The 24,205-nt window shown below is 44.2% G+C and overlaps 1 protein-coding gene across 2 annotated transcripts in view; it reads right to left on the reverse strand.

Annotated features, from left to right (window-relative positions):
• CACNB3 (calcium voltage-gated channel auxiliary subunit beta 3) overlaps positions 1–23,855 on the reverse strand; it is a 52,746-nt gene extending 28,891 nt beyond the window's left edge. The window contains exons 1-3 of one of the 2 annotated variants that reach the window (XM_058169640.1): positions 23,654–23,855; positions 4,356–4,478; positions 1,148–1,270 (exon numbers count right to left, since the gene is read on the reverse strand). In XM_058169640.1, the coding sequence (XP_058025623.1) occupies positions 1,148–1,270; positions 4,356–4,478; positions 23,654–23,695 (288 nt within the window). In that variant the 5' untranslated portion in view covers positions 23,696–23,855. Of the gene's footprint in view, positions 1–1,147; positions 1,271–4,355; positions 4,479–21,811; positions 22,893–23,653 lie in introns of those variants that run through there. The other variant, XM_058169639.1, reaches the window with a different exon arrangement.
• Positions 23,856–24,205: the final 350 nt, after the last annotated feature.

Below are 24,205 nucleotides of genomic sequence, written 5' to 3' on the forward strand. Positions count from 1 at the left end.
ATATGGCTCCACATGCCACCTGTGGCACGCGTGCCATAGGTTTGCCATCACGGTTCTAGGCTATTCAAAAATAAAGTGAGTCAACTTCTGGAATCTCCATCAATACACCTATATTGTTTTCTTGGCAATAATATACAAGTACTTCAACTGTCTATTTATGGGTTGTATAATCTCCCTACTTAACCTGTACTCATAGACATCCACAGGGAAAATTGGCATGTGGAGGAAAATGGGGAAAGCAGTTTGCAATGTCACAACATAAACTCCACTTCTTACGTACATGTATTGATACATTGCATCCCCATGTGAAATGGGTTGTGCTTGCATCACAACAGCATGATGCAGCTTTTGTCCTTCTAGTGAAAGTTTGAGATCCTGCAGACACTTTTACTTGGAGCCTTGGGATTTTCTGGTAGTCTCCTATCCCAGGGGTCTCCAACCTTGGCAACTTTAAGACTTGTGGACTTCAACTCCCAGAGTTCCTCAGCCAGAACAGATGTCTATTTGGCATTTGGATAGGATAGGAGACCCCTGTCCTATCCAAATGCCCATTTCATTTTGAAAAACTAAACTCCATTTCTATATGGGAAGTTTGAGAACATTTTTTGAGAAGCGACTTTTCTTAAAGCTGCTGAGGTTCAGAAACACTGGTCTAAACTCACCACTGTACAGATAGTCCTCAATTTACAACAATTCATTTAGTGACGATTCAAAGTCACATGGCCTTGAAAAAAGGGATTGGCAACTAGTCCTCGCACTTATGCCCACTGCAGCATCCCCATAGTCACAAGATCAAAACACAGTGCTTGGTACCAGCACATATTTACATCTGTTGCAGCATCCCAGAATTATGTATTCACTATTTCTAGCCTTCCCAGCTGGCTTCTGACAAGCAAAGTCAATGGGAAAAGCCAAACTCGCTGCAGTGATTTGCTTAACAACTATGGCAAAAACAGTTGTAAAATCAGCTGTGTGACTCACTTAACAACTGCCTCGCTTAGAACAGAAATTCTGGTCTGAATTGTGGTCATAGGTCGAAGACTACCTGTAAACCATCCCCTTTCCACCTCAACCCCTAGCAGCAGCAAAACAATGTCTTCCCTCACAAATCCAAATGCAGGTTGCTTCTGCTCATCTAATGCCCCACCTCTTTAATATGCAAGAAGTCTTTGGCTTCAAAGTTGATGGCAGATCCCTGCACAGGACATTCTTCATCCAATGCGCCACAGTAGCTGACATTAGTACGGACAGCAAATGCAACTGGTTTGTTCTGAGGAGGAGCAGAAGAAATCAAAGATGAATTATTGGTGCCAGGTCAGTCCCAATCTAAAATAACACCTTCGATAAAATGTCTGTCCTCCTCTTTCTCCTCTTTCTGTCATCTTGATTGGCTCAAAGAACACCCAAGAACAGTTATAGCAGGGGTGTCAAACTCAATTTCATTGAGGGCTGCATCAGGGTTGTGTTTGGCTTCGGGGAGGCTGTGGGGAGGGCATGGCCAGCTCAATATTACTCATGTCGGGGGTGCCTGTGGCGGCCCGAGCGCTCTGCCAGAGAAAATGGACTCCCAAGCTCTGTTTTCGGCTGTGAAAACAGCCTCCTGCAACTCTGTCAGCAACAACGGAGCATGGGAGGGCCGCTCGAGCTCCGTTTTTGGCTGCGACTGGCTCCTGCAACCCTCTGCCAGCGAAACAGAGCTCCGTTTTCACTGGCAGAGGCACCATGAACCAGTCCTTCGCTGTTTCCAGGGCAGCACTGCGGGACAGATTTAAGTACCCTGCGGGCCAGATCCGGCCCCCAGGCCTTGAGTTTGACACTCCTGAGTTATAGGGATTCACGAATAAGAAAGCTGGATCATGCCTTCAAAGGAAGACACCATTGAGCCTTTGTTGATCCTTTTGGCACAACACTGCTTGGAGATTACCTACATCTAAGCAGGATTCACTTTTATGTCACAGAGCCTAAGAATAGGATTTCTTCTTCTTCTTCAGTTTCCACTGCCTTTCTTTAATGATATGGGTATATGGATTATATTTTTTTCTAATATACCCCTAAAATGTGGTAGGATAGTTTCTAGGTTGTCCACCTATTTCTCTCCTGGAGGAGCACGCTCTGGCCATTCCAAAGCTCCATCATCCATTTTCTGTTCCCAGACCATGCTTTAAACAGCTTTATGCCAATCCTTTCCATTGTAAACAAGCAAACAAACAAGGCAAGATACATGGAATGCTGGCTGAATATTGATGGGGAAAAAGTAAAAGTGGGGAGAGGAGATGGAATGGATCGATGGAAACCTGAATAGAAAAAGGGAAGGTTTTCCTTTTTAGTATTTCTCCCTTCTAGTAGGCGCTGAGGCCTGCAGGGAAGAAAGCTTGAGGTTCCAAAATTCTTCACACCGTGCTCCCACCTCCAGTTTCGTCATAGTAGCTCAGTATCTCAGCTGTCGCAGAGGGCACTTCACCCAGTATTCACAATCCCTAAACCAGGGGTCAGCAACCCGCGGCTCTGGAGCCGCATGTGGCTCTTTCATCCCTCTGCTGTGGCTCCCTGTTGCCGGTCGGCTCCACAATTTTGAGAGCAGCTTCTGTTGGGGGAGGGGAAGCATGGCGCACAGGAAGAGACTCTGTGGCAAGGGGTAGGTTTTCCGATCAGCTCCACACTTTTCAGTTAGGACAGGTAGAGGAAAAAGGACGCCGCACTAGGAGAGACTCTATGGTGGGGGAACCGGACTACTGGTCAGCTCCAGAATTGAACGGGGGGCTTCTGGTTAGGACCTTTGTGGCTCTTTGAGTGTTTAAGGTTGCTCACCCCTGCCCTAAGTCCAGCAGGCATTAGAAATGGAGTTTTCACATTCTAATAATTAAAAAGGCAAATGTGGAAATAATTTCCATAATGCCACCTCCTGGCATATAGGCATGATGACTAGAGAATTTAGCCCGTTTTCCCCTCCCTTCAACTGTGTCCTGAAAGGTGGACAAATCTCACTGGAGATAAACAAAATGAAACTTTATTTCAGGATCTTTTTTTAAAAAAACAAACTTTAAGTAACCAAAATGCAAACCTTACATATCAGGGAACAGAAATACAGAACTGACCAAATCTCAGTAATACTTGCAAAGAAATGGAAATATTTGATCACAGGTTGACACTGGCCTACTGCATATGAAGAACTGTCTAAAAATCATGTAACAGCACCCCATGATAAGATTTATAATTATTACTACAAACCACAAGAATATTCTAAAGAAAAAATATGTTCATGTACATAGTTTGAAATATGAAAGAAGCTGAAATTCCACAACTGGTGCACCAAATAAAAAAAAAATAAGACCTAGCACAACATACTAAAGAGAAATGGAAATAATAATATAATAAGCTATTATTTGGCTATACCTTTATCTATTTCTATACAACTGAAGCAAATGGATCTGTGTTTCCAAATATTCATTACAAATTTCAGGAGATGGAAACCTTGTGTCTTACCCAGCCAGCCTCTCTCCCTCCCGTGACATTTTCTCCCATGTTTTAAAAAGATCACACCACCTTCTATACACTACTTAGCAAAAGGAAGGGCTGGGTTGTGTATGAGAGACAAGGAACCTTCTCTCACTCATAGGGATGTGGACTACGAGTCTATAACCTGCAATCTGACATTTTAGTTATAATACTGCCTCTCCACAAGACAGTTTGTACTTTTGACAATCTTAGAGTTCTCTCCAACCTGACGATACCAACTTTTGGACAAGGATGGTGCATTATTTTGGCTACATAAGTAACTTTAAAGAGATCAGTATTAGTAGTTGCTTTCCCCCACTCTCCTCATCAGCTCTATTCAGTAGAGCTGCAGTAATTCAGATTTTATTCCAAAAATGAGTATAAATATAGCACCTGCATACTCTTTAAAGATGCTGCTTTTTTCTGCAATCCTGCAGCTTCTCTTCATAGTTGCCACGTGATCTCACAGCTCTATTGCTTATGATATTTTTTCTTTTAATCCAATTGTAATTCAGATTCATCAGGGCTACCAGAAATTAATCTATGCCTCCAAACAGCAGCTTCTCGCACTGCCAATAACATTCTACTGTGTAGCTGTTAACACTTCCTCTGTTTAGCTGTTTAGCCGATCCTCTGTGGCTTAAAGGAAAAATAAGGCAGAAAGAGTGGGAAAACAGAGAAAGATGACAAGTGTTCTAACCAGCTGGGGAATTCCATAATTGAAGCAGAGCAACTGAACAATAAAAAAACCTAGACTGCAGTATACTAACCTGGACTGTTACAGAGGCAATCATTCTCACTTGATGTAACCCTCTATCTACCCTGAGAAAAACAAAGATTTTGCCCACCCCATCCATTACCTTGGCTTTTTCAAGCTGCTGCTGGGCCTGGTTCTCCACTTCGCGCTTCACCCCTTCACGTTCCTCCTCTAGCGACACGTCGGAATCCAATGATGGGCGGCTAGTGTAGGAATCAGCAGAGCCCTGAGACAAATGGAAGAAATATATATATATATATATATATATATATATATATATATATAGGCTGTGGTGGTGCAGTGGTTAGAATGCAGTATTGCAAGTTAATTCTGTTGACTGCCAGAAGCTCAATCCCGACCAGCTCAAAGTTGACTCAGCCTTCCATCCTTCTGAGGTCAGCAAAACGAGGAGCCAGATTGTTGGGGGCAATACGCCCACTCTGTAAACCGCTTAGAGAGGGCTGTAAAAAAAGCACTGTGAAGCAGTATATAAGTCTAACTGCTATTGCTGTTTTGGGGACTGGAGATTAGAATTCATACTGGCTGTTTGGGCTCTCTTACCTGTTAGCCCAGTGAATTAGCCCAGGCAAGAAGAACCACCAGAAGCGCTAGCTCTGTCTTTATTGTAAGGAGACATCAGCAGACTATTGCAAGACTAAAGGTATTTCTTCCCTTTTTTCCTTTTACTCTCTGGAAAACTAGGGAGAATCCCTTCTAAAATGTTTCCTATACTCATTCTTTTTTTCACACCTGGTTGTCCAATTTGTGCCTCTCTCTCCTATCACCCATAGTCATTCCCACATACTATTACACTATCAAGTAACACAGCTGGAGTGGAGATCTCAGCTACAGAGATGTTTTACACATTGAAATTAGTCTCAAACCTGCATTACTAACTGCAAGAGCCAAGGGTCTTAGAACAATCACCTACCTATAAGCGTGTACCACCAATAGTGGCCAAAATTGTGGAAACCTTTTGGGAAAAGTATATTTTCTAAAACTAGCTAATAACCCCACTTTTTGGGGAGGAGTGGTACCATAAAATTATATATCAATGGAAAGATAATTTAATCAAGAATGTAATGCAATAACTTTTATGAATAACTTTTATTTGCTATTAGAATGGCAGTTACAGTATAAAGAAGTGAAACACGTAGAAAAAATGAGATATGCAAAAATTATCACTATGTCAGTTAATACTTAGTTGGGTAACCTTTAGCATGAATTACGGCCTTACAACGTCTTCCCATGGAGTGAACCAAGTCTTTTAGTTCTGCAGCTGTTCTAATGTGAAACCAAGACTGAATGATTGCTTCTATTAACTGGGTTTTATTGCTGGGTCGCTTCTGACTAACAAGTTTCTTTAGTCGGTTCCATAGATTTTCAATTGGGTTAAGGTCTGGGCTATTCCCAGGCCATTCCAACAGTGGAATACAATTATCTTGAAATTCCCCCCCAAAAGTGTTATTAGCCATCAAACTTCAAAAGTACACTTTTCCCAAAAGGTTTCCACAATTTTGGCCACTACTGTACATCCCCAATGTGATTTGTGCCACAATTCCTAATGTCAAATCTTACAGGCTACTGGATGTATGAAGAATTTAGGTTTTGATTAGGTTATAATATTGTGGGATGGAGTTATGGGGTTACAATTTCTCATTTGAACACCAACGTGGTGAAAGTGGTCTATTAAAATGTTGACATCTGAAATCTCTATGTTTAACCAGCACATGCCAGGCCCTAGCAAATGCTTTTCCACAACATATTAAACTTACTTAGAGTTTAATATGCTTGCTTCATTTGTTGTGGGATTTTTTGGGAAATGTCATTTTTGGGAACCCAGCTTATTTCATTAGTTTGTATTTTGGTATATTGTACGAACGCAGAAAACTGGCTAAGTCAGCAACAAATTTAAATGTATATAGAATGAATGCAGCCATTCCTTAAAGTTTCATTCCCAGATTTAAAAAGGTACTTTTGTATATTTAAAACAGGCCTCTCTTCATACTAAAGATTATTGTAACAAAAAAAACCATTCCATCTTCTATAGTATAGAAAGCACTGGAGCCCTTCTTCTAGGATATATTTACTACAGGTAGTCCTTGAGTTACAACAATTTGTTGAACTTACAACGGCACTGAAAAAAGTGACTTATGCCCATTTTTCACACTCACAATTGTTGTAGTATCCCGATGGTCATGTGAACAAAATTCAGATGCTTGGCAACTGACTCATATTTATGATGGTTGCAATGTCCTGGGATTACTGGTTATCTTTTTGACCTTCTGACAAGCAAAGTCAATGAGGAAGCCAGATTCACTTAACAACCGTGTTAGTAATTTAACAACTGCAGGGATTCACTTAACAACTGTGGCAATAAAAGGCCATAAAATGGAGCAAAATTAACTTAACGTCTTGCTTAGCAACAGAAATTTTGGGCTCAATTGTGGTCATAAGTCAAGGGCTACTTGTACTAGCTTTTCCTATGCTGGCTTCCAATGAATATGTTACACTCAAGAAGATCAGTGCTTATGTGTGGTATACCTGCAATGAGACAGCCCTGCCTATGTGATTATTTTGTCTCAATAGTTGCAGGTAACTCCTCCCCTCTGCCTGACCATTTACTCAGAGTCAGATTGGCTCTTGGGTGAAAACAGACTGACACCTACCCCATATTAAAGCAGTGAGTTGCAACCAGTTCTGTCCAGCTCGGGCGAACCGATATCACCAGCAATGGGAGGCTCCGCCCGCCCACCCGGACGCCATCACTTCCCATTTTTGATGCTCTGCACATGCGCAGAAGGTCCTGCGCATGCGCAGAGGTGTCACGCGCAAGCAATCCCATTTGCAAACCAGTAGCGAAGGTAAGTGGATTTCACTCCTGTTTGCAACTGATATGGTTATGTTTGTGGGGTGGTTATAAACACACCCATTTGCAGCCACATTCACCATGGTTGCCTTGAATGGAAAGCCTGCAATTGTCTCAATACGAACAATACTGAAGGCAAAATAAGACAGAGAAAGGTAGAAATATAAAGTCACTGTAATTTATGTTGCGGTATAGCACTGCATACAACCACTGGAATAGTAAAGTAATTGCTGGATTGCTGCAGCTTTGCTCCTATTCTATTTTCTAACCCAGACCAACGGAGAGGCTGAAGTTTTTCTCAGCCAGAACAAGAGCAGCTCAACTTTCTGTGTTGATGTGGACCGAGGAGGCTCCTGCTATACACAGACAAGATGCTAGTACAAAAATACTCAGAAGTACTAATTCAACACGCCCCAAAGACTCTACAGTGACCTCCATGCATTCCATCCTTTTGATTTGCAATCAGTAAATAATAATAACAATGATGATGATGATGATGATGATGATGATAATGATGATGATGATGGTTTGCCCTCTATGACTATTATGGAAAGGATTGCTAAAGTAATCTGGATGAAGCCCTTTGAACACTTGAAGGATCCACTAAGTCAAGGTTTCCCTGTCAGTTTACGGCACAGTGTTTATCTCCGTTTCTTACCCGAGGCAGCCAGCATGGAAGCCAACTTCCATGGTCATGTAGCCAGCATGACTATATGCCAAGGTGCACAGAATGCTGTTACCTTCCCACCAAAGTGGTACCTATTTATCTACTTGCGTTTTCCTCCTTTTGAACTGCTAGGTCAGGGGTAGTCAACCTTTTTATACCTACCGCCCACTTCTGTATCTCTTTTAGTAGTAAAATTTTCTAACCACCTACCGGTTCCACAGTAATGCGCCATGTATCGTCATCTGCGCATGCCTCTCACGCATCATGGATTGGGGTTGGGGGGGCCACCAGCTACCAGCTCTGCTTGTCTGTTACAGCTGGGTGGTGTGGGGGGAGATGCGCGAGCTATTCCAGGATGAGAGTCTTTTGTTTGCGGTTGCACTATAGCGCCATTTAGTTTCACTTACGTAACATGAACTAAACTTATGCGCGGGCGATACAAATAGTATATTTTCAGAAATTTAAATTGTCACAGGGAATTTTATGAAAACCTAATGAAAATGTTTTTAAATAATGCTATGAAATTTTTTTAAAAAGTCAAATAAATTTAAAAAAAGAAAAGTGCTTCAGTATTGGACAAAACCCCTACCGCCCAGCATGAAAGCTGGAATGCCCACTAGTGGGTGGTAGGGACCAAGTTGACTACCACTGTGCTAGGTGGACAGGAGCTGGGACAAGTAATGGGAGCTCTGGTCACCCTGTTGCACGGAACTCAAATCTCAAACTTGGGCTGTCAGCTCCCTAGTGACAAGCTCAGTGCTAAATTCTGTCCGTGCTTTTATTAATTTGCTAAGAATCATATTCCTGTGATCAAACAGCTAATCTTTCCACCACACTGTTGTGACCTAGGCCCAAGTAGTTATTACCAGACACAATCAGTCCTAAAAAACATATTTTATTAGAACATTTATTAGTCCAAATTAATTCCTAAACAAGTCCTTCAGAAAAAGTCCTTCAGCCTTATCACAAACTTTTGTCTTCTTTGGCACCCTGCCAAAGGCTTTTCTTGGCAAGAACCCCATGAATTTCAGAAACAAGAGACTCCGACAAGAAACAATTGTAGCAATGTTGCTTTCCTACAAAGAACCCAAGAGCCTTTGTTGCTCTTTTAAGCCTTATGGGAGGGGCTAATCATCTTCTGGCCTTACTCCTGAGTCGTCCTTTTTGCTTTAGCTACTATTGCCTTCTGGCAGCTCTTTGCATGCGTGCACTAGGAACAGGCTCTTCCTGTTCCTCTGTCTTTCTGCTGTCCGCCTCTGGAGGCTCCGGAGTCTGCGCATCACTCCCAGATGGCCCTGCCCCATCTCTGTCTCTGCCACAGAGTCCTCATCCGGGCCTTCCCCTGAGTCCAGGACTGACCCATTATCCTCCCCAGCCTCCTCATTGTTCGATTCCGCTGCCAGCTCCGCAGGCTGCTGGTGGACCCCAACAAGCATTTGGGTATTATTAAAGCATTCTCTACCTACAAAATCCTCTTCAAAACCTATTTGCCCTCATCCCACCCTTTGGCCAAGCCCCAGACTCCAGGTCCCACATTAATCCATGTAACACCATATACTACTTACAACAACTTCATCTCTCATGACCCTTCAGTCTCTTTGCTCTTCCCAGGGTGTTCACTCTTTTGTGGAGTTTTCTTTTCTTACAGGAAAGGAGTCAGCAGGCATTTACAAATTAAATTTTGACATGTGCCATGTAGGTGTATGTTAAACCAACAAAAATGCGAAGGACCCATTTGACAGATTTTTTTTTTTAAAAAAATGCCACTTATCAGCGGGATCAGATTTAAGGAGCATTTGCTGATCTTGAAAGTCAGGAGTGCTTTTTCAGTAGAAGAATTTGAGATACCAGACATCAACAGTGAGGCCACCAGGAAAAAGCTTATGATTGGCATCCCAAAATTCTACCTGACAACACTAATAAGCAATGCATACAGCATATTTAAAATATTCAAAGCATTTGAAACGTAGTAGTAATAATTTATAGGGCCACTTTAAAATACTCAAAGCATCTTAAAGAATATACTTTATTTCAATAATGAACTGGGCGGTAAATGGAACATCTGTTTTGGAAATACATTCTGGTTTAATGGATGTACTTTTTTTAAAAAAAAGTAGGGAACTTGTGGCCTTCCAGTTATTCTAGGACTCCATGTCTCAGCAAACCCAACCAGACTGCAACAACCAAAGAGTGACAAAAACAATAAGCCACAAATTGTTAGAAAACTCCAGGTCTTTGCCTCAGTAAGGAACTCCCAAGTTTCAAAAAAAGTTGAGAAAAGAAAATATATGATTTGCAACTGTTAAAACAAACCCTATTGCAAAGAGGACAGATGCAAGCACTTATTGTTTGGGGCAAAATAAAGTATGAATGAAGGCACACATACGTATCCCAGAATAATGCTGCAGGATCCAATCTGGATGGGTCACGGGGACCAGGGCTTTAATCTTCTGAGCTTTCGGTGTCATGCTGGAGCCCATCCTCAGGGGACTTCTACTGGTATGCACATTCTGGTGAGAGAGGAGTTCCTTGAGGATGGACTCCAGCATGAATCTGAAAACTCAGAAGACTAAATCTCTGGTCCCGGTGATCGACCCAGATTGGATGCTGCAAAACAAAGCATTGCTGTGGTAAATTCTGTGCTGTAATAGTAAACTTCTCCTTTCTACAATGACTTAACCAAAGGAACATTTCCTCTGCTAGGAATCTAAAATTACCTTTAATATGTGGAGGACAGAGCATGAGGCCAGTCACTCACTGTCTTTGCCCATCCTACCTCAGAGTGTTGTTGTGAAGAAAAAGAGGAAGAGTACTATGTGTGTCACCTTGACTTGCTATAATAAAAAAGACGGAGCTAAATCTAACGAACCAATAAAAACTTGACCAAGCTAAAACAGAATTCTAGCAAGAGGGAGGTGCTATTGGGCCATAAATACTTTGACTCCATTGCTACCTCTGGACAGAGTCACACTTCTTCCAAAGAGGCAGGTCGCAACTTGGAGATTCTTCTCTACCTACTTGATCAGCAGGTGGAGGCTTTGACCAGAGCAGCCTTTGCAGAGCCTTGGCTGATGTACCAATTCCTTCTTTTTTTGGAGCAAGAATGCTCCATAGCAACAATGACTCATGCTTTCATCACCTTTAAGTCCGACTACGGTACATATGCTCTCAACTCTGCCTTTGAAGACTGCCTGGAAACTTTAGTTGAAGGTGGAGGGTACTGAACGGACTGCTGATGATTCAAGTGCTGGTTAGGGTTAGGGTTAGGGTTAGGGTGCTGGTGGCAACTCTGCGTGGTTTGGTTTCCCTTTATTCTTTGGAACCCTATTTTCTCTCAACAGAGTATACAGAACCCTGAGTGGATGCTTCAAGTATTAGGAGAAACGAAGAGAGGGTCCTTCTTAAGGCTTACCCCTTGGTTACAGAATGAGTTGCTTGAATAAATCTAAATAGCTCCCACATGGTTGATTTTTAGGAAGGTGGTGAAACTGATCTTGTTTCACTAGGTCAGGGGTCTGCAAACTTGGCTTTTTTAAGACTTGTGGACTTCAACTCTCAGAGTTCCTCAGCCAGCCGTTGCGTTTGGACTATAATTTTGATGGATATTTTTGAGTTTTCAAAGTACCGCTTTATGGATTGTAAACCACCCCAAATCTCATGAGAGAGAAGGATAGAAGTCTTCAAAGTCAATCAGTCAGTCAGCCACTCAATCAAACGCCACATGAGTCCATCTGGCATCACTGGAAAAATGTGGCTGAAAATTTGGGGGGGAGGTTACAGAGGGAAGCTTTGTTTCTGGGATGCCTTCAACTCTCTTTCCAATTCTTAAAACCACCTGATATCCTGGAAAATGGGACCAAGATAATCGTGCCAATATCTGGTCATACTATTGCCAAATTTGACACCTGTGTATTAGATGACTGTACGAGGGGCCACAGGCAACAATATGATAATCCCTGCTTGGTTCATTATATGACCTAGATCATTAATAAATAATTAATGACTTGGTTAATTAATAAATAATTTAATTTATTAGCTGCCTAACTTTTAAAGACTCCGAGAGGCTCACAACAATAAAAGAAAGAAATTACAATAAACCATAAAACAATGTAAAAAAAAAAGGTGGCAAGCTCAATGAAATGAGAGATTCACTTTCTCTTGTTGAAGAAGTGGACGGACAGCCAGGTCTTCATGGCTCTTTTAAACAACAGAGTGTGGAGGCTTAATAAACTAAGGAGACTTGCATTTGTATTATGTTTCTGCCGTTTATGTTTTCACATATTAAGATCTGGGACAAACCAATAGCACCAAGACTGTGTACTTATTCTTGGTAGTATCTCACAGTTGCTGCCAGACAATTATCTTATCTTTCCCCAAGAATTGGAGATACGCATTTATGGGACTCTGCAGCAAAAATGTGAGCCTTCAGACATGCACCTTACAGAAACAAAGAAGAGAAAGTAAAGAAGAAGGGTAAAATTCCCCCTCTCCCTTTCTCTCTTTCTTTCCCCTCCCAACTTGGCACAAAACTGTTCAGTACAGCACTGAATGCCAGCCACTGCTCTCCCCTTCCTTTAACTGTGGGCATGGCAGCTTCCTCAAGGGAGGGGAAGGAAGTTGCTCCCAGCAACAGTGCAAGCCACCCCAGAAGGGCAGGCACCAATGCCAGGGTGGTGACTGAGTAAATGACACACACTGGCTTCTCTCTGCAAAAGAATCAAACCTAGGTTTAGGTGGGAAAGTACTGTAATGAAGATGTTGCTTGGAGAATAGATAAGAGGCACTACTGCTAGTTTGAGCCTATTACACAAGGAACCCATTCCTGTAAGTAAATGAATGGATCTTTGCAGGGATCCCACAGAGCTGTGCAAGCAGGACAAAAGAGATATTTTCTTCTTGGTATGACTAGAAAACATGTTTTGTTTGACCGTGCCCTATTAAAATCTAAGTGCAATATAGATTTATATTATCTAAAACCAAACAGCCTATGGTGCACATGATAGGGGAAGCCTTGAGAAAGTTTTCTCCCTTCGTGTCAAGAAAGGACTTGCTTGCTGAGGATCAGAGGGTATGTGTGTGCATGAACATCCTCAAACTTTTTAATCCATCCATCCATATGTCCATCCATCTATCTGTCCATCCAACCATCTGTCCATCCATCCATACAACTGTCCGTCCATCCATCCATCCATCCATCCATAGCTGCATAGCACCTGCCAACCTAAGGCACTTTTCTCTGTCAAATAAAATAGGGCTGAACAGAGCATGCACTCATAAGCACTTTTTCAGCAAGGGTAGGCTTTATCAAGCCACTATTTTGTCTTTTGCTCTGCTTGGGCAGTCCAAGGCCCTACTAAAAACAAACAAACAGAAGCCTTAAATCTGTCTACCCTGGACTTATTGATAAATCTCCCCATTTCAGAAAATAACTTAATCCCATAGAGTCATGTTTTACAAACTTTATTAAACTGCTCTCCCCTTTGAGGGAATAGACAAACAGTACTCAGTGAGCTGTCATTAGTAGATTCCTTGCATCTTAGGAAAGAGGGCAGCTGTCTAATCATCAGTCATCATTGGCCTCAAAATATTGCCTCTCCCCTTACTCAGCCATGAGGACCGTACATCATCATCATCATCATCATCATCATCATCATCATCATCATCATCATCATATTTTAATTTGTATACCGCCCTTCTCCCAAAGGACTCAGGGCGGTTAACAGCCAAATAAAATAACAATCAAGACACATACAATATTACTAAAAACAATAATTAAAAAACTTATTAAATTTGGCCCAAGTTTTAAAATACATTCAAACCCTATAAAACTAATTAAAATTTAAAACCCATAAAATCATCTAAAAAATTAAAATTCAAGCCAGTCCTGCATGAGAGAATAGATATGTCTTAAGTTCGCGGCGAAAGGTCCGAAGGTCAGGTAGCTGTCGAAGTCCAGGGGGAAGTTCGTTCCACAGGGTGGGAGCCCCCACAGAGAAGGCCCTTCCCCTGGGGGCCGCCAGCCGACATTGCTTGGCTGACGGCACCCTAAGGAGTCCCTCTCTGTGAGAGCGCACGGGTCGATGGGAGGTACAAGATGGCAGTAGGCGGTCCCGTAAATAACCCGGTCCTAAGCCATGGAGCGCTTTAAAGGTGGTAACCAACACCTTGAAGCGCACCCGGAAGACAACAGGCAGCCAGTGCAGGTTAGGTGTTATATGGGAGCTCTGAACCGCTCCCTCTATCAATTGCGCAGCTGCATTCTGGACTAACTGGAGCCTCCGGGTGCTCTTCAAGGGGAGCCCCATGTAGAGAGCATTGCAATAGTCCAGGCGAGAGGTAACCAGAGCATGAGTGACTGTGCATAAGGAATCTCGGTCTAGAAAGGGGCGCAACTGGCGAATCAGGTGAACCTGATGAACTTTTAACCCTAACACACAATAGAACTGATGATCCCTATCCTTGCAAGGCCTTGTGTTGATAAAGCAAGGGCTGAGTCAACAATAAGGTACTCAGTGGGAAAAGTGTCTTAAACCCAGAATGTAGCAACTTAACTCCCCAGAAATTGAGCAACTGTTAGAACATCATATACACTACCATCCTGAGCTTTGTGTAAAGGGGAACCAAAAACTATGTGCAACAAAATGTGACGGTGCAGCAGCATGCCATACATCAAGATTCCAGCTATTCTCTCTTGAGTTTTCTATTTTCCTTCCCCCAAGAATTAGTTGGCATTCTGCAGCAACTGAGCATGCTCAATTCTCTGTTCCTCTACTCCCTATTAGGCTGGTATTTCCCACTTGTGCATGACTGGTGCTGTTTTGACATTTGCAATGGTTGGAGCTTCAAAGCTGGTCTGAGAATGGTTTTATGTTCAAATGTGGGTCACAAGGGAGAATAGCAGTTAACATCTGAAGATGTTAACAAAGAGATCCATGCAGGATTTGTTCAAAGACAAGGAAAAGATGGGAGGGGGTGAAGGAGTTAGCTGAAGATCCCCGATGGTAGGAACTGGGAAGCATATACAGAAAGTATGAAACATCTTGAAGCTTAATGCTGTCTTGAAATATTCTGAAAACCAGACTGTCTCCAGTATATAAAGAGGGAATGAGAGACACTGAAAATTGAGATTAATAAATCTTACCATCCCAGCGGCAACCAAAGCTGTAAACTCACCCTTTCCCATTCAACTAAAAGAAAGCAGAAAAGTGGCAAAGTGAAAGGATGCCAGCTCCAGCCAAAAGAAATTACGACCTGCTTCCCTGTCTCTTCTGTTCCAGCCGCCTTAGCTCATTTAGTCTTTGCGATACAGACAGAGACCTTCAAACAAGTGTTTAGTTTCTGGTTCTTGAACATGTCACCATCACAATCACAGACACGTCACCATCACAACCTCAAAACTTCAGATTCCTGGACGGACAACAGTCGTTCACAAAGGTTGTTCCCAACGCTCTGCAAACTGAAACATTTACAGACAATTTCAAGAGCACAAGAGCCACCCCATCTCCTAAGGGTGGGAGTAAAAAGCAGTGCCGTGTGAGCTGCAAACCACCCATTACGTGCACATGAACGGAACAAAAAGCTCTTGACAGATGTTGTTTCTCTTTCCCTTCTACACAAAAGCAGCTTTCTTCCTTCGGGGTTGCAGTGATTTTCAGCTCTGCCGAAACAGCTGGTAGGGAGAAGGCTACTCTCCTCCACTCCAAATTTGTTTATTTCCAAGCCGATCGGAAATTTGTCATATGTCAGGGCAGCCGAGTATCACCAAGACAGGCAGTTTACCTTAGTACAGTGACTGGATACATATTCTGGTGATCATACTGTATTTGTATTCCCACCCAAAAGGGCATTTATGCTTCAGGTCCAAAGAAGCTGCTCGTGTCGGGGAAATATTTTCTACTCTCCTTCGGCAACAAAATGTTTCTGACCACCATGTTTTGCAAAGGCTTGATAAAAGCCTCTTTTGGAATACTGTAGGGCATACTAGAGTGCTCCTGCTTCCTCCGATTCCCCATCCTTCTCTGTCAGTATGTTTTCCCCTTTTTTTCAGAAGTGTCTGCTCAATCTCTGTTTGTGCAAATGCAGCGTGATGAAGACCAAGAGCTGGGGTTTTTTTTATTTTCCCTTCCAAAATTATCTTTTTCTTCCCCACTCAATATTCTGTCACTTGGGCATATGGAGAATGAGAAAAAAATTCAAAGAGACTGTGGTTCACACGAGGCATTGAACGCACGTTATTGAATCCATCTTCTGTCTGCTTTGCACAATGTCTTAAAAACCACTTGGTACAATGCATTAAAAAAAAAACCCCACTACATCTTAAGTCAGGGGTCTCCAACCAGCTTTGCTGGCTGGGGTATTCTGGGAGTTGAAGTCCTCCAGGCTTAAAGTTGCCAAGGTTGGAGACCTCTGTCTTAAGTTATACGCACAAACAACCAAGGTTAAGGCTAATCAAACTTAGCATGTTGTGTGAATGCATCTCTTTGGAGTTTTACCCAATCTTGTTTGTTGCGAACAAACAAGGTTAATGAGAATAACCTGCCTCCTTTCCACATGCACAGCAGAGGAAGAAGAAGAGGAAAAGAAGATGAGTCAAAAATAATCCTCTAAAACCAAATTTGTGTTGAAGCTCAGTCAGAAATCCAGTCCTTTGAGCTTAAGTCCCACTGGTTTAGATCTGCTCTGTAGCAGGAAAGGTGGAGCCTGAAGAAGGACTAAGAGAGGAATCGGCCTGAAATCCTGACATTCTCACAAGGGGTCCACATCCAACCCTTCTTGAATTTCATTAACTCTTATCAAGCTCCAGTTTAGTACTGACCATTAATTGACTAGATTCTTGGGTAAAGGCATGACCAATAATTCATCTTAACCGGAACTTAGCAGCATGGTCCTGACATAACAGAATAACAGAGTTGGGAGGGACCTTGGAGGTCTTCTAGTCCAACCCCTTCCTCAGACAGAAAACTCTATACCGTTTCAGACAAATGGTTGTCCAATCCCTTCTTAAAAACTTCCAGTGCTGAAGCATTCACAACTTCTGGAGGCAAGTTGTTCCACGGATTACTTGTTCTAACTGTCAGGAAATTTCTCCTTAGTTCTAGTTTGTTTGTCTCCTTGATTAGTTTCCATCCATTGCGTCTTGTCCTGTTCTCAGGTGCTTTGGAGAATAGCTTGACTCCCTCTTTTTTGTGGCAGCCCCTTAGACATTGGAACACTGCTATTAAGTCTCCCCTGGTCCTTCTTTTCATTGAACTTTGTTGTTGTTAGTTGCAAAGTCGTGTCCGACCTATCGCGACCCCATGGACAACGTTCATTGAACTAGACATACCCATTTCCAGCAAGTATTCTTTATATGTTTTAGCCTCAAGTCCATACTTATAATCTCGGGTGGCTGGGATAATTCTCAGGGCCTCCACAGCGAGCATGGTCAGAAGCTCACTCTTCCCTGTTTCTGGAAACATAGTTCTTGAGCATCCTGAAAGCCTGTGCTCAAAATTAGAATTAAGGAGTTTTTCTCCTTCTAGAAAGATCTCCTGCCCGTAGATCAGGGATGGGTTCTACTTACCTTTACTACCGGTTCGCAACGGGGCCACGCATACACATTTGCTTGCTTGCATGTGCACACTTCTGCAAATGCACAGAAGCTTCCTGATGACATCGGGGTCGGTGGGCGGAGTCTCCCGCTGGTTTTACTACCGGTTCTTGCGAACCAGTCTGAACCGGGGGCAACCCACCACTGCCGTACGTTTAAAAGCCCCCAATCTAAAATCCTTAATAGCCATACCTATGTGGTAATGGGAGAGAGGGGTTATCTCTGGTTCCATTTGTGTTGTCACAGCTGCAGCTACGAGCAACCTAAGAAGACACTGAATGTGGGCCAAAGAGCTTAAAAGGCATGCTGTCAAAGAGATACAAACTCTTCCTCTCTCCTTTTATCTTGCCACTTAGTTGAGCTTTATTCTGATCTCCACTGTCTTGACAATCCTTAGATTTACTGTCGCTCATATTATATATATATATATATATATATATATATATATATATATATATATATATATATATATATATATATATATATATATATAGATTGGATGGGGTTTTTTTGTGCTCTGATTGGCTGGGGGTGTGTCCTGTTTGGATGGGGGCTTGGTTGTGCTCAGATTAGTCTGAGTTGCAGGGGGATTTGAGCTGGTGAGCTGCACTGCTGCTGTTTGGCTTCGTGGTCGTGGTCGTGCTACATCTTCGTAGTGGGTGTCAGTCTGCTGCATGTATGGATTGGAGGGGTTTGAAATGGCTAATGTTGCAGCTGCGGTCTGGCTTCTGGTCCTTGGTCGTGCTTCATGATCAGTGTGGGTTTGGGTCTGCACATCCACCCAGAAAGCAGACCCAAACCCACACTGATCATGAAGCATGACCAAGGACCAGAAGCCAATCCATACATGCAGCAGACTGACACCCACTATGAAGATGTAGCACGACCACAAAGCCAAACAACAGCAATGCAGCTCACCAGCTCAAATCCCCCTGCAACACAGACTAAACTGAGCACAACCAAGCCCCCACCCAAACAGGACACACCCCCAGCCAATCAGAGCACAAAAATCCCCCCATCCAATCAGAGCACAGCCAAGCTCCCACTCAATCAGTTCAAACCCCCACTAGCAGTTAAAAGGAAGAAACAGCTGCGATCACACATTGCTCCCAGAAGCACGAAGCTGAAGCCTGAAGATGACGAATGAGACTCCGTCGAAACGTCGCCAAGACACTTCCAATTTTACGCGGGAGAAAACCCGAACAACCAAAGACACACACACACACACACACACACACGTAAAATGAAAGGAAGATTCCTTATTTTGAAGGCAAATGCAAATGGCAGCCAACCACCTGCTTTCTCCAGAGAATACTAAAACCAAATACTACAAATGAGGGATTATGGATTACAATCAAGAGTAGAAACCCAGAAGGCAGGACTGGGCTCTTTTTTAATGTATTATTTTCCCCCTGAGCAATTGTAATTGGACAGGAGGAGACAAACACAGGAAGACAAGTAACCATCTTCAAAGTATTCTTATCCAGAGTCATGAACTTGGCCCATCTTTTGCTCCTGTACCAGCTATTTTATTTAATTTATCATTACACTTGGTGAATTCAAAATGACAGGAGGAACAGCTGTGATTGTGATCCAAGGCACTCAAATTCAATTTATCATCAGGGCTGTTTGGCCTGTTTCTGGCTTGACCCCTCAAACAAGCACCCAGTACACATTTGGGTAGTGTAGTGGATCCAGAAACTGTCACAAATTAAGGGTCTTCCAGATTGCCCAGGTTTTAAGTCTATGTACTCCCAACCAGTGGTGGGTTTCAAAAATTTTTACTACCAGTTCTGTGGGTGTAGTTTGATGGGCGTGGCAGGAGAAGGATACTGTAAAATGTAAAATCTCCATTCCCATCCCACTCCAGGGGAAGGATACTATAAAATCTCCATTCCCTCCCTACTCCAGGGGAAGGATACTGCAAAATCCCCATTTCCTCCCAATCAGCTGGGACTTGGGAGGCAGAGAATAGATGGAGGTGAGGCCAGTCAGAGGTGCTATTTACCAGTTCTCCGAACTGCTTAAAATTTCCGCTACTGGTTCTCCAGAACTAGTCAGAACCTGCTGAATCCCACCTCTGCTCCCAGCCATCAAAGCCACCAGGATTAATGGAAGGCAAGATAGGATGTGGGTCTGTTACTGAAAACTCCCACTGGACCACTAATCCAGCCACAAGGCCCAAAATGTTTTCTAGGTCCAGTCATTGTTTCTCAGCCTAATTTGCTCTGCAAGGTTGGAATTCTGCAAGATCAAAGGAGTAGAAGAAAATCTTTCAAGTTTTGAAAGAAACTCTAAATAAAGGAGAATATTTGTAGCTCAGGGTTGAAATGAGGAGTTCCTCTGAGCTTGGTCATTTTCTTGCAGGCCCAAAGGTGTTTTTTTTTTTCCAAAAGGCAACTGGATTTTCTTTGTTTTTCCTTGAAGATGTTTTGCTTCTCATTCAAGAAGCTTCATCAGTGGTTCTGAAGTGAAATATCTTCAAGGAAAAACAAAGAAAATCCAGTTGCCTTTTGAAAAACCACCTTTGGGACAACCATGACCTGGATGACTGAGAATCTCCACAGGCATTTACTTGTAGGAGTTTCATTACCCAAACTAGGTAACATTTATGTACTTAACTATGTAACATTTACGTAGCTAACTAGGTAACACTAGCATGGATGATGTTATGAAGTTTGGGTAATGAAACTTCTGCAAGAAAACAGCCAAGCTCAGCAAAAATCTAAATTTTATTTGAATGGTCTATTAACACTATACACAGTAATCATAAACCTAATAAAACTGAAACAATCAACAAGTTTATAAAGAGAATAAACAGAATGCCAACTTTTCTGAGAATTTAAAAACCTGATATTAGCATTTAGGAATACTTTTCTCTAATAATATAGTGCCTCTCAGATTTTTCGTTTTTTACTATAGTTCCCATGATTCCTGATTCATGATCTTGTTACTTAGAATTTATAATTACACCCCAAAATATCTGTCAGAAACCACGATACCTATAGAGGAAGAAAAGGTGATGACCCTCAATTGGTTTTTGACCTTGCATCATCATCTGCCCAGTTTCTAGCGAAAGACCCCCTCCCCTTTCTCTCTTTTTCTTGAGATACAGTAGATCATAATCAAGGGGAAGAAGGGAAAAAATAACTCAGTACAATCTTCAGAAACAGTTTTTGATTTTGATAAGACATCTTAAAAATGGAAGGTGAGGGTGGGGGAGAAGAGAACAACTAACCCTTTGAACATGCAGTGTACCTCTCCCATCCCTCCAGCTCAAGCAGAGCCTTTGGGAAATGCCACAGCCCCCCACGACCTAGTTCCGTCATGCCATCTGATCATCCACCTCCCCCACTGACTCCCACCCACACATCTGAAAGCAAAGCAGATGTGCCTACTGAGGCTGCCTGACCCCAACCTAGAAGGCAGGAAGCCCCAGGTCTGGAGATGATAAGAAGAACTCTGGTCCCCCTGCAGGAAACCTCAAACCTTGAGGGCTCCCCTAGTGATTGACACTGCTGAACTGGCTTATCGGTAGAGACTTCCCTGGGTATCTCGCTCTCTCTCCTTCCTATTGTTGTTCCCAAATAACCTCTCTTCTTAACCATATCTATCATTCGTGCACTCCCACCCAGGATTTCTGAAGCTACTTCTCAAGCTCTCTCTCTCTCTTTCAGAAAGGGATTATCTTAAGGGAGCCACTTTGGGAACAACTGATGTTTCCCCAAAGCAGTGTAAAAGAACCTCAACTCGGCTGCCTATTTATATGGACTACACTACCCTTCTGCTTCAAGCTTTAGAAAGGCAGAAAGCACGTCCTTCACAAAGGTGAGATGTAGAACACGTCCAAATGGGAACACGCAGGATCTGTTCAATGCCCGCCACCCTTCTGAAGGGGCTGGAGTTCATACATTAGGCTCACCAGCCAGCAGGTGGAGCTGTTTGGAGAGAGCTGTTAATGCGCTGGAATCTCCAGGTCTGGACCATATCCAAATGGCTCATCTACCCACAGCATCTCTCTTCTGCTCCTTGAGGAAGACTTCTGAGACCAAAACTATTTACCAGTCTTGCTCCAACCAAATAATGCAATCCCTTCTGTCCCTGTCTATTTCTCAGGGATTCTTCACCATCGAGATCTCTCCGTTACCTAAAATATTGCCTCTTGATTTGGGAAGCCAGTCAAGAAGGTCCCAGTAAATAAGAAAATACTGCTCCTCCTCTCAGATGCCCATTTAATCCGATCCCCAGCAATGAATTGGTGGCAAATCCTGGCACCCCCCCCCCGAGGTTCTTTAGCCCCAACTTTCCAACAGTCCTTTTCAATAGCCCCCAGAGATTATCACCCCTCAACAACCAACTAGGAAGAGGCCAAGTTCTTTTAAGTGGGCGTCTCCCAGCTTAAAATAGACCCTTTCTCTCAGCCTGTCGACTCACCACTTCAGAGTCTTCGAATCCATGGAGATAGGAGTCGTCATACATGGGGGAAGGAAATAATTGTTGAGGAAGCCGAGCCGAGAGGTAAGAAAGATAGGAGCTCTTCCAGATGGACAGAGGTCTACAGCTGTGCCCCCTGCCCTAGTTGGGTTGGGGGCAGCAGGTGGCTGGCACACAGTGGCAAAGCAACTCAGCCTGCTATCGATCCAATTCCCCCACCCTGGATGCTCTCATTCTCAGCTGAGCAGCAACAGCAAAAACAATAGCGCCCACCCACCAGCCCTCCCTTGGGGGCAGGCACAGAGACAGGCAAGTAAGGAGGGAGGCGAGGCAGGCAGTGGCATCTGGACAGTGCAGCTCTATCTGCACCTCCTTAGAGCAGCACAGAAGATGTAGGGTTGGGGTGCCAGGGGGCATGAAGCAGCGGGACACAACAAGGAAAGAGCTGGTCATGAAGAGGGTTCTTGGAAAGTGTGGAACAATCCCACCGGATGGGAGAACAAGAAGTGCAACCACACTTTCCAGCAAATGCATCCCCCATTAGACTGCTTCCCAAGAGTTAAGCGGGTACCAGACAATTTACCACAAAGATGCAGGAAAGCATACTGAGACATCCAACCTGTGGATGGGTGAGGACCTCTCATGGGGTTGCCTGCTACAAAAATGCAAGGTGGGCTGGGATGGACATAGCAACATGGGATGAGCAAAGTCACATGGACAGGGAATCACAGAAGATAGTCCTTCTATCGTACACCAGTTTCCTTAGTATCAGCTTTTACCCAGTTACCAATAATCCGAATTTCCTGCACACTACATTCCTAGTCCTCATGCCAACGCAGTCTTTTCTGTAACCTTTGACAATCTTGAGAGGCATTCTTGGACCAGATGCCTTGATTCATACTTCACCAACCTACTTCTTCTCCCTCACTGCATTGGACAACTTCTACCATTCCCTAGAGGATGGGAGCTACAGTCCAATACTTCCGGACATCACCAGATCCTGGAAGACTACAACCCATTTTACTTTTGCCGAGATCTTCAACTTTGCATGCACAATTGCACATGCATGATCCAACCAAGATTTCCACCCTTACCTTACCTACCAACTCTGGGATAGGTGATGCCTACCCACCTGCACTGGGCTGACGGCTGGCAGGGGCAAAGAGGGGAGGGTAGGACTTTGCAGGGAATGGGCCAGATGGGGATTTTCCCCCTGCAATCCCCCAGGCGCTGGTTCCATCTGCCTCTTTGACTTCAGTGCCAGAGCTGCTGGCACAACCTAATCTCCGCCCCACGCCCATTTCCCATCCAAAGTTGGAGAGCTGTCCAATATATTTGGCGGAGGAGGGGTTAACACCAGCTTTTGCAAAAAAAAAAAAACACAAAAAAAATCGGATCTCCTCGTCTCTTCACACTGTTTTCTAACAGGAGTTTTCACCCTAATGTTTTTTTTTTTAACAAAACAAAACAAAACAAAACACACATCATCGGAATGCCGCGAAGGGGAACCGTGACCGAAAGAGAGGCGGGGGGAAAAAAACCCCAAAACCCCGTCCCTCTTTTCCTGCTCCCCGACATCTCCTGCCCATAATTCCACCAGGCAAGGGCTCCGCTTCTGCCAAGGAGTTGCATTCAAGGCGGTCAGGGAATCTGGGGGAAGAGAGCTTTAGGCAGGACCGCCCGCGCCGGTCCTGGTGCTTAGCAGCAGCCGGAGAAAACGGAGCAGGGAGGCAGACAGGGAGGAGGAGGAGGAGGAAGAGAAGAAGGTAAGAGGGGCTGAGTACAGCGTGGTGATAGGCGATGGCAACGACGGCGGCGGCTGCGCGGTACCTAGTAAGTTACCTCGTTGAGCAGGAAGGTAGCGCTGGAGTCAGAAAAAGACATAGACAGACGGGGAGGGAGCCGGCCGGCCGGCGAGGCCCGGAGTGCGGTGCCAGCTGGGAAGGAAGGAAGGAGGGAGGGAGGCGCCCCCCGCCCCCGCTGCTTTCCCCGCCGCGCCGCTCCCAAGCGCCTTCCTCGCCCTCGCCGCCTTCTTCTCCTCTCGCTCTCCAGGTCCAGCGCCGCGCGCGCCGCCGCCGCCGCGCATCCCTCTCCGCCCCTTTTTCGCTTCCCCCTCCTCCCGTTACGCGCCGCTCGGAGAATGGGGGGCGGGGGGGGGTTTGGTGGAAACGGAGACGTGCCAAGCGCTCAATAATCACATTACTCCGGGAAACGGGGGAGGGGCAGGGGGTGCGCCCAGCAGCCGAAACCCGTTGAGCTCACTTCGTGCGGCGGCGGCGGCGGCGTCCGGCGTCCTCGCGCTCCCGTCCCCCGCGCCTTTTTCCCGCCGTCTCCGCCACCGCCCCCCCCCCCCCCCCCCCCCCCTCCGTCTTCGCAGACGGTTCAGCCGGGACC

The sequence above is a fragment of the Ahaetulla prasina genome, chromosome 2 (genome assembly GCF_028640845.1).
Source record: "Ahaetulla prasina isolate Xishuangbanna chromosome 2, ASM2864084v1, whole genome shotgun sequence".
In the NCBI taxonomy this organism is placed as follows: Eukaryota; Metazoa; Chordata; class Lepidosauria; order Squamata; family Colubridae; genus Ahaetulla; species Ahaetulla prasina.